Source organism: Myotis brandtii, unplaced genomic scaffold (assembly GCF_000412655.1).
Source record: "Myotis brandtii unplaced genomic scaffold, ASM41265v1 scaffold504, whole genome shotgun sequence".
Classification (NCBI taxonomy): domain Eukaryota; kingdom Metazoa; phylum Chordata; class Mammalia; order Chiroptera; family Vespertilionidae; genus Myotis; species Myotis brandtii.
In genome coordinates, this window is record NW_005369217.1 from 2,078,288 (window position 1) to 2,089,897 (window position 11,610).

Below are 11,610 nucleotides of genomic sequence, written 5' to 3' on the forward strand. Positions count from 1 at the left end.
TGGTCATCCCCTGAGGGGTCCCAGACTGCAAGAGGGCACATGCCGGCTTGAGGGACCCCCCCCAAGTGCACAAATTTTTGTGCACTGGGCCTCTAGTTTTCAATAAAAGCCTTAAAATCCCAAAGTATACTTTTTAGCTAGTTCTACTTCTAGAATGTATTATCCTATATAATAAAAGGCTAATATGCAAATTGACCAAACAGCAGAACAACCAGTCACTATGACCTGAACTGACCACCAGGGGGCAGACGCTTAATGCAGGAGCTATCCCCTGGTGGTCAGTGCGCTCCCACAGGGGGTTCGCTGCTCAGCCAGAAGCCGAGCTCAAGGCTGGCAAGTGCAGCAGCAGTGGCGGGGTCCTCTTCCGCCTCTACAACAGTGCTAAGGATGTCTGACTGACGGCTTAGGCCTGCTCTCCAGGCTCCTGGACTGCAAGAGGGTGCAGGCCCGGCTGAGGGACCTCCCCTCCCCCCCCCCCCCCCCCCGAATTTCATGCACTGGGCCTCTAGTAAACACATAATTATGGATAAGTACAAATATTTACTGTAATAATGTTTATTAAAGCATTATTTTATAAAAGAAAAATATTTAAATAGCTTAAACATCCAAAAATGGGAATTGGTAAAATAGTTATAATTACTATATATGCAGTATGATGTGCAAGCATTAAACATGCACTAGAATATTTAATGACATTGACAGATGGTTGTGATTTAATGTTAAATGAAAAAGACATTACAGAATAGGATGAACTGTAATCTTATATTTATAAAAACAAAAATGTATATGTAAGGGGATGAGAAGGATATATTTTAAACATATTAACATTGTCTTTGGTGGGATTATGATGATTTTCCTTTGTGCTAATCTGTATTTACTACGGTGCATATGTGTTCCTTTTTCATAAGACAAATGTTATTTTGTTAAATTAAAAAGGTGAATTTGTAGATGCAAATAATTTGAATAACTGAATTTTTTTTTTGTAGGCCCAATCGATACCTCCTTTTTGACCTGGTTCAGTATGTCTTTGCTATGAGTCACAGACCCTTCCTCCCATACCCTTTGCCACGTTTTGCCTATCAGTAAGTAAAGCACTTCTTTTTGTGCCTTCTAAAATAGAACTAACTAGATACATTTGTTCATAATGCTCTCTCACTTGGGGTTATAGGGAGTATGTTCCTTACAGTGAAGTCTCGGAACCTCTAACTAGAATGTTGTCCTAATATCTTGATGTTAGTCTAGGAAAGAACCAGAGATGTCTAAGAAAGGGAAATGCAGATTAGTGTGGATGAGAAAAATGATGTGTTGAGGCGTTAAATCTGCAGTTCTTCAAATTCTCCAATTAAAAATCACTGAGTTTTAATATGGAGAAGTATCTTGGCAGGGTGGATAAAGGAGAGATCAGGTTTCTCTGTTTCATATCACTTACCCAGAGTGGCAAAGGGACTCCTCTTTGTTAAACCATTCTGGTCATGCAATTGGGGAAAGGAGCTAGGTTGGTTCAGACTTGGCCTATGGTTGCCTTGTCTTATTTCCTTGCTTCTTAGTTCACTTCTTCCATTTGTAGGTTTAGAAGCTCAGAATTATGTCACACACTTTCACATCCAGTTTGCCAGATTTTTTTTATAAACCAGCATGGCAGTTCACTCCTTCATTTGTTTGTTCTTCAAATGCCTGCTGTGTCATAGGCAATGCACTAGGCACTCGAGATGTTACAGTAAGCCCTGATATAGAGGTATCAGAACAGTAGTCAATTAGAATGTAGTGTGATGATAATATCTATGGAGAGTGTTCTATTTTTAGGCTGTCTCTACTTCCTCCTCATTTAATACTTAGAATGACTCTAAGTATGTAAGGAAGAGTGTATAGTGTGAGTAAAAGAGGGAGGCTAGGACAGAGCATGAGGAATACCTACATTTAAAGAACCAGCAGAATAACAACTTTGTCAAGGAGGCTAAAAAAGTGTAATAAGAATGTTTAAGTGAAAAATGTAGAGTTTGGAAGCCTAAATACCAAAAGAAAAGTGATGTTTTGATTTTTTTCTTTTTAAAAATTTTTTTTTCAATTATGGTTTACATGCAGTATCATTTTGTATTAGTTTTGGAAAAGGAGTGTTTTAAGGAGAGAATGAATGAATGTTTTAAGAAGGGGAGCATTGCCCTGGCTGGTATGGCTCGGTTGGTTGGGTGTTGTCCTCTGCACTGAAGAGTCACCGGTTCAATTCTCAGTCAGGGCACATGCCCTGGTTGCGGGTTCGATCCTCAGTTGGGGTGTGGCAGGAGGTAGCCAATCAGTGTTATGCTCTCACATTGATGTTTTTCTCTCTCATCCTTTCCCTTCCTCTCTCTCTAAAAGTAAATTTAAAAAATAAAATAATTTAAAAAAAACGAAAGGGGAGCATTGCTATTTGTTCACATCTCTATCTCTAGCACCTAGAACAATGCTTGGCACACAGTAGGCATTGTTAATATTTGCACACTACTCAGCTTGCCCTCCATCCTTAATGGAAGCATATTTGAATGTCTGAGGCTTAAATTAGATTAAGTTTCAGACTTCTGAATGTTGGATCATTTTGTTTGTTTTGTTGGTGGTGGTAGCTTTATTTTACTTTTTAAGATTAGTTGTCACTTTGGTAGAGAATAAGCAGTGTCAGCAGTTACAGCGGTCAGGCTGGGTTGACTTGAAAGAAAAGGTAACCTCACAGAGAGTTGTGCCAGGATGTTGGTTCTTTTCTTTCAATTTTTTATTGATTTCAGAAAGGAAGGGAAAGGGAGAGATAGAAACATCAATAATGTGAGAGAATCATTGATGCACTGCCTGCTGTACACCCCACACTAGGGATCGAGCCCACAACTCAGGCATGTACCCTGACCAGGAATCGAACCAAGAACTTTCTGGTTCATAGGTTGGCGCTCAACCACTGAGCCATGCTGGCTGGGCGGTTTTCTTTAAAGAAAAATGCCTCTACAGCAGTCTCTCTTCCTGTGGTTCTTATATCCTAGCTTGAATATTGGGCATAGAGACACTTACCCCATGTGCTATATTTATTCCTTTGTCTAGATGGATAGCACGACTCTTTGAAATCAGTCCATTTGAGCCCTGGACAACGAGGGATAAAGTGGAGCGGGTGAGTATAAGTGTGTTGAACACCTGCCTGGATAGATGTTGGGCAGGGAGCTGCATAGATGGGTAAGTTAGGAAAAGGTGAAAGATTTATATGATCTGAAGAGGAACCCGATTATAGAGACTGGCAGTTAGAAGTGATTTTTGTTTGCTTATTTGCTTGGGTTATTTTCATGCTCTTGTCTATCTTTTACCCTCCTGGAAAGGTCAGCCCTCTACTTGTGCACTCAGACTCCCCCACTCTCAGCTTGCTCCAGGGTGTGGTTCCTCCGCTACTTTTTCTCTGATGCTACTAATTTTTCTTTCTCTGTTGGCTCATTTTCCTTAGCATACAAACATGCCATAAGAGCTCCACTCTTTTTTAAAAACAAAACCCTCCCTTCTCACCCTGTTTGTGCCATTGCATCAAAACTCCTCAGAAGGGCTGCTGTACCTGCTGTTGACAGTTTTTACTTCATTTCTTCTTTAACACACTTCACTCAGGCTTTTATTCCCATTTTGCCCCTAAAATTGGTTTTTTCAAGGTTGCCTGTGATCTCCATTCTGCCAAATCCATAGTGAGTTTTCTGACGTCTCGCTGATGAGGTGCTCTCCTTGCAACCCTGGATTTCCATCTCTTTTCTGGCCAGTTCTACATTCTCTTGCATTTCCTCCTCTCATTGGGCCATGCTTTTCGGTCTGCCTTCCTGGGTCATTTTCTTCCTGATCTCTAAATGTTGGGGGACCCAAGGGCTCTCTTCTCAGCCTTTTGCCATCTTTGCTTATTCTCTAAATGACCCTCACCTAGTCCCATGCTCCAGCTGCTGTCTGTAACTCATAACTGCAGTTTTATCTCCAGCCCTGAATTGCCCCCCAACCCAGCTGTAGGCTCTTACCAATTTAGATAATACTACAGTCATCTGAAATAGAACATGTCCATAAATAGAATTGCAAACCTGCCTCTGTCATCACAATTAACAGTATCACTATTAGCTCTGTTTGTCAAGTCAAAAATGTAGGATTTCTTCCTTTCCCATCCAGTCTAGATCTAAATCAGTGCTCTCCCATAGAACTTCTGCAGTGCTGGCTGGGAATGTTTTATGATTTACAGCAGCGGTTCTCAACCTGTGGGTCGAGACCCCTTTGGCGGTCGAACAACCCTTTCACAGGGGTTGCCTAAGACCATCCTGCATATCAGATATTTACATTACAATTCATAACAGTAGCAACATTACAGTTATGAAGTAGCAACGAAAATAATTTTATGGTTGGGTCACTACATGAGGAACTGTATTTAAAGGGCCAGAAGGTTGAGAACCACTGATCTACAGTGTCTAAGATGTAACCGCTAGCAACATGTCACTATTGAACACTTGACATGTGGCTTGTGTGACTCTAGAAATAAGCTTTGAATTTTATTTAATTTTAGTTAATTTAAACTTAAATTTGGTTAGTGGCTATCGTATCAAAGAGCACAGCTCTAGACCATCAGCAGGTATGATTCTGGCAACCCTCAAATATGCTCCAGATCTTACAACTTCTTCCCTTTCTACCTTTTTATTCAGCTTGGTATGAAAATGTTTATAATAGTATTTAAATTTTTCAACTTATAGAAAGGTAAAGGAAATAATTGTCTCTCCTCTGCCCACTTTAATCCAAGTGGCTAGCGTCTTCTTTCTTATTGCCTTGAGCAGTCTCCTGTTGCCTCTCTGGTCCCTCTGCAGTGTTGGACTCCAGAGCTCTGGCTCTTCCCAGCCTGCTGTCTCCCATTCTAGTGTGACTCATTGATCAGTCACCACTGTCTATAAAAGTTTCTAGGGAGGACACAAAATAAAATAAAAATAATATACCACCTCTACCTTTGAACACCTGTTGACCTTTTATCAATAAGAAACAGCCAGATTGTCCTCTGAATGTTACCCGAAAGCTGAAATGTAGAGAAGATAAAAAAAATAGTCCTTGGGGAACAGATGTGAATGGACAGCGTTATCTTCCCATCTGATAGGGTGGAAAGCCAAGACCATTTCAAGGTGTCCTGTACATTCATGAAAGATTGGGCAAGAGAACTAATTGTCAGAATACTTCATTGTATCTTGCACTAATGTGCCTCTCATATTTGTAAGTGAAAAAGTGTTAGTACAGTAGGCTGAATGGGTTTTAGATTTTGTTTGGAGGTTGCTTTACAGCACTGGTAAAAGAATTGCAGACTTTGTCGGGTGGGAGAATGAAGAATCTTTTTAAGTCTTATAGTTCATTCTCCTCTACAAACAAGATCGGTTTGGATTTTTAGATCTGAGCATTAGTCAACCAGGTTAAGTATAGCTGGAGCACAAAGGTTAATGGATTATCTCTTAATGAGCAAGGACAAATGCTAGTTATTTCTGTAATTCAACAGTTAAAACTGAGGCAGAAAGCCTGTGCTCAGAGCATGGACACAGGCTTTAAATCCTATATTTTACTTAAAACCTATAAAGCCACCCCTGACAAATTTGACGACCTATGCCTCTCACTTTAGATTTATTTCTGTTTAAATCTCTAGAATGACTCTCCTAAAGCCCATGTTCTATGCTCATGGATAGTGCTGGGGACCTTTGAGCTGCTATTTGGTGAACTTGCCCTTTTTTCCTTAAACCCTTTGCCTGAGGTCAACTTTTAGAGAGTGCTGGAACCAAGCACTGCCACATATCCTTTGAAAACAGTGAAGTATCAGTAATGGGTCTCAGCTGGAGGGTTGAGTGCTTGCTGGATAGCATGTGGTGTTCTCGGACAGCGTTCAGTGTTCTCTGTGGTTCTTTGTTTGTTCAAAGGTTCACATCACCGACATGACATTGCCTCACTTGCCTGGCTTGGAAGACCTTGGTATTCAGGCCACACCCCTGGAACTGAAGGCCATCGAGGTGCTGCGGCGTCATCGCACTTACCGCTGGCTGTCTTCTGAAATGGATGAGGTGAAGCCAGCCAAGACTGTCAACTTTTAGTGGCCTCTGAGCTGCCCTGGGTTTTTGGTGTCATTTGGGTCATCTGGCTAGTGACTAGTCCACTTTCATCAGAGAATCCTGTAAACAGTGAATAAGATCTCTCTATTAAAACATCTGAGATTATATTCTGCAACAGTTTTTCCTTTCTTGATTTATAAAATGAGAAATTTAGCCATTTAGAGCTTAAACATAATTTTTGTTTAAAAATATATATTTAATAATGACTTGTATCATTTATCCTCTGTAATGCTGAAGGATTGGAATTTCACTGTGTCAAGCTGCTTCTATAAGAAGGACTCCCTTTTAATGTCAAAATATTATGACAACCACAAGTGATAGGTGATTATCTCTTACTATCCATTAATTGAGAAAATATATAATGTTCCATAACTAATCAGAATTTATTTTAAAAATTTTAATGATAACTATATATATTTTTAAAATAGTACATACATATAAAAAATTGTGGACAGATTTTCAAACTGCATGCAGTAATTCCATAGTCCTCTGATCAGACCTAAACTACCTGAAGTCTGTCCCCCCTGCTATTAGGACAGCTAGATGATTTCAGATACATGGAAATAGAAAGGTTCTCTCCACGTGAAGGAGGTGCCACAGTCTCTCTGCAGTGATGACTAATGCACAGGAATTAGGACTTTTGTGTAAGTTGATATTACAGCCAAGACCCAGATGATCAGTTGGTTTAGTCAGCAAATTCCTCAGTACAGTATAATTAAAAACTCTCATAATTCGAGGTGAAGCCATCACACCACCTTAGGTGACCCACTGCTAGGTGACCCAAGGTTAGGCACTGCTTTCCACCACAGTTCAGCCCCTTGATATGTAGGTGGGGATGTCAGTGAAAAAAATCCTGTTCAGTTACACTAACACCCATCTCATTCTTCGAGTAAGGAATGTGGATGTTGAAGGTGTTTTATATATAACAACCTGGGCAGGTGCACTGACCGGGAATCGAACCTTCTGATTCATAGGTCCATGTTCAACCACTGAGCCACGCTGAAGGTGAGTTTTCTACCTTCCATTCTCTACATGTTATAGAATCTTGTCCCAAAATGGACAAAAGTGTACTATTAAGTGTGGTTTGTGGACCAGCAACATCAGCATCACCTGGGAGCTTGTTAGAAATACTGAAAACCAGGCCCTACCTACTTCAGACCTGTTGAATTAGGGTCTCTGTTTTATTTTATTTTAATCCTCACCAGAAGATACGGGGTTTTTTTTGTTGTTGTTTGTTTTTAATGATTTGAGAGAGAGAGGCAGGGAGAGAGAGAAACATCAATTGGTTGCCTCCTATATGTGCCCCAACCAGAGATCAAACCAGCAACCTAGGTATATGTCCTGACTGGGAATCAAACCTGCATGGGACGATGTTCCAACCAACTGAACCACCTGGCCAGGCAGAGTGCATTTTAGATAGGTCCCTGGGAGATTTGTATGCACATGGTGTAAAAAGCCCTGATGTACAGACATCCTGTGTCAGAGTAGAGCAGTTCCTGTTATTAAGTCAGGTGGCTGAGCCCCACCACAGACCTACTGAATCAGAATCTCTAGAGAAAGGGCCTAGGAATTTTATTTTTATTCTCATGCACAGTAATATGTGAGAATCGGTGCTTTAGGGAAAGGTGCCCAACTTCAGCTTCACTTTTTTTCTTCAGTTAAATTTATCTCTTGTTATTGCCCCTAATACTCCTGCTTGCCATAAGCCAGCCAGTAGGCATACAGATGAGTGGATTTGACTTGAAAATAAATAATTCTGTAACACACAGCATCTCACAGTATCTGCATTTTCATTCTGTTTCTGCATCAACTTATAACTCATGATGCTATCTACTTGCTTTCCCTAAAACCAGGATAATTTTTCTTTCTTGTCACACCCAGTGCCCCTGCTTATATTTTGTAATGCATTCTTTATTATCCTGACATGAAAGTCATAGCTACTATAATCTACCTAACATGAAATCAAAATATAATCCTATATAATAAAACCCTAATATGCAAATCAACCGAATGGCGGAACTACTGGTCACTGTGACACGCACTGACCACCAGGGGGCAGATGCTCAACACAGGAACTGCCCCCTGGTGATCAGTGCGCTCCCACAGGAAGAGCGCTGCTCAGCCAGAAACTGGGCTCATGGCTGGCGAGCACAGTGGTGGTGGCGGGAGCCTCTCCCACCTCTGCTGCAGGCAGACGTAAGGAGCAAGGGGTCCCAGACTGCGAGAGCCCCGGACTGCGAGAGGGATGTCCAACTGCCAGTAGTTTAGGCCTCCCCTCGGGCTAAGCCGGCAGGCGGACATCCGTGAGGGGTCCCGGACTGTAAAAGGGTGCAGACTGGGCTGAGGCCCCCCCCCCCTACACACACACACACACATACACACACAGTGCATGAATTTCATGCACCAGGCCTCTAGTACGTAATTAAAAACAGTACTCCAGTGTATTGGTGTGTGAGCACAACTACACGGAAGCCATAATGAAGTCAACTGCTTGCATCCAGGTGGGCAGTCAAAATAGGCACCAATGTACACTGGTCTCAGGAGGAAGGGGTTATATTGGTCACTTAAATACTGTGAACACCATGTCAGCTTCTGAATTAGTGAACAGCTTTTTTTATTGAAGTATAATCGACTTAAAATAGTATATTAGTTTCATGTGTACAGCATAGTGTTTCAACATTTGTATGCACTGCAATATGATCACTGCAGTAAAACAGTTACCATCTGTCACTATGCAAAGTTAGTACAATATTATTGACTGTTTCCCCATGCTGTACCTTACATCCCCATGACTTATTTATTTTATAACTAGAGGCCCGATGCATGAAATTTGTGCAAGGGGCTCGGCCCCTGCTGCCGTGGCGGCTGCCTCTGCCTTGGCCCTGCCACCGTGGCTTCGTCCGGAAGGATGTCCAGTTAAATTATCATATTATGATTTTATTATTATAGATTGGAAGTTTATGCCTTTTGATCTCCTTCACTTATTTCATACCCCCACCCCTAGCCCCCTCTGGCAACCCCCATTCTGTTCCCGATGCATCTGGGTTTTGCTTTGTTTTGTGTTTTAGAGTCTACATATAAGTGAAACCATATGGTACTTGTCTTTGTCTGACTTATTTTACTCAATACCCTCAAGGTCCATCCATGTTGCAAATGGAAAGATTTCATTCTTTATGGCTGAGTAGTATTCCATGGTTATATATACCCCATTTTCTTCATCCATCCACCCATCCATCCATCCATCGATGAACATTTAGGTTCTTTCTATATTTTGGTTATTGTAAATAATACCATGAACATAGGGGTGCATATATCTTTTCTGATTAGTGTTTTCATTTTCTTTGGATAGATAACCAGCAGAGGAATTGCTGAATCATATTGGTAGTTCTTCTTTAAAAATTTTTTGAAAAACCTCCATACTGTTTTCCAGAATGGCAGCACTAATTTACATCCTATCAATAGTGCATGAGGGTTACCCTTTCTCCACAATTTGGCAAAAACACTTATTTCTTGTCTTTTCAATAATAGCCATTCTGACAGGTATGAGGTGATTACCTCTTTTTTTTTAAATTAAATTTATTGGGATGACACTGATTAACAGAATTATACTGCTCTCAGATTTCAGGTGCACAATTCTACAGCACATCATCTATACACTGTATTGTGTGTTCACCACCTCAAGTCTCTGTCCATCACCAGTTATCTCCCTTACTCTCCTCTATCTCCCCCTACTCCTTTCCCTGGCAATCACCACACTGTTGTCTATGTCCAAGAGTTCTTTCTCTTTTTTCTTTTTGCTCAATCCCTCCATGAAGTGGTATTTCATTGTGGATTTGATTTGCATTTTCCTGATGATTAGTGATGTTGAACATCTTTTCATGTGCCTATTGTCCATCTGTATGTCTTCTCTGGAAAAATATCTCTTCAAATTCTCGGCTCTTTGTTTGTTTTATTTTTTTAGAGAGAGTGGAAGGGGAGAAGAGAAAGAGAGAGAGAGGGAAAAAAAAACCCACATCAATGTGAGAGAGGCACATCATCAATTGGTTGCTTCACATGCCCTGACCGGGGCCAGGTATCAAACCTGCAATCCTTGACTGAGAATTGAACTTGCAATCCTTCGATGCATTGGCCAATGCTGTAACCACTGAGAAACACTGGCCAGGACTCCTCTGCTCATTTTTAAGTCAGATTTATTTTGTTATTGAGTTGTATGAGTTCTTTAAAAAAAAAAAGTATATATGTATACTTTTTTTTTTAAAGAACTCATACAACTCAATAACAAAATAAATTAGACTTAAAAATGAGCAGAGGAGTCCTGGCCAGTGTTTCTCAGTGGAGAGAATCATCAATTGGCTGCCTCCTGCATTGCCTCACACTGGGGTTTAAGCCCACAACCTGGGCATATGCCCTGACCAGGAATTGAACCATGACCACCTGGTTCATAGATCAGCGTTCAACCAGTAAGCCACACTGGCTGGGCACTTAACATTCACATCTTTAATCCATTTTGAGTTAATCCTCTATAATAAAGAGGTTATATGCAAATGGTCATTACGCAACCGATCAGCAGGAGGGCGGGGCAGCGAGCTATTTGCGCACAGATTCACACAGATTCTCACTAGTTTTTTACATGTGGTCTAGTTTCATTCTTTTGTATGTATCTGTTTAGTTTTGCCAACACCATTTATTGAAGAGATTCCTTTCCCTATTGAATAAGCTTGCCTCCTTTGTCATAAATTAATTGAATGTATATACATTGGTTTAATTCTGGGCTCTATTCTGTCCCATTGATCCAAGTGCCTGTTTTCAGGCCAACACCATACTGTTTTGATTACTAAAGATTTGAGTATAGTTTTAAATCAGGAGCATGATACTTCTGCTTTGTTCTTCTTCCTCAAGATTGCTTTGGTGATTTGGGATGTTTTGTTTCATACAAATGTTAGAGTTATTTGTGTTCTGTGAAAAATTCCATTGGAATTTTGATAGGGATTGCATTGGATCTGTATATTGCTTTGGGCAGTATGGACATTTAAAAAGTATTGCCCGTGTGGCTCAGTTGGTTGAGTGTCCTCCCATGCACTAGGAGGTCGTGGGTTTGATTCATGGTTCGGCACATGCCTGGATTGTAGGCTCAATCCTCAGTGCGGGGCATGCAGGAGGCAGCCAATGGCTGTTTCTCTCTCATTGATGTTTCTATCTCTCCCTCTCCCTTCCTCTCTCTGAAACCAATAAAAACATATTTAAAAAAATAAATAAATAAAGACATTATTTCAGTCTACAAGCACAGAACATCATTTACTTGCCTCTTCTTCAGTTTCTTGCATCGGTGACTTTTAGTTTTCAGTGTAGAGGTCTTTCGCTTCCTTGGTTAAATGAGTATTGTTCCTAGGTATTTTATTCTTTTTTTTAAAATCTTTATTTATTTATTATTTTTTTAAATAAATCTTTATTGTTCAGATTATTATAGTTGTTCCTCTTTTTCCCCCCATAGCTCCCCTCCACCTGGTTCCCA

General features: G+C 40.6%; 1 protein-coding gene across 1 annotated transcript in view; it reads left to right on the forward strand.

Moving 5' to 3' along the window:
* Positions 1–6,213, forward strand: part of NDUFA9 (NADH dehydrogenase (ubiquinone) 1 alpha subcomplex, 9, 39kDa) — a 42,533-nt gene extending 36,320 nt beyond the window's left edge. Inside the window, exons 9-11 of the mRNA XM_005877016.2 lie at positions 987–1,082; positions 3,061–3,127; positions 5,910–6,213. Of these exons, the coding sequence (XP_005877078.1) occupies positions 987–1,082; positions 3,061–3,127; positions 5,910–6,080 (334 nt within the window). The 3' untranslated portion in view covers positions 6,081–6,213. The remainder of the gene's footprint in view (positions 1–986; positions 1,083–3,060; positions 3,128–5,909) is intronic.
* Positions 6,214–11,610: the final 5,397 nt, after the last annotated feature.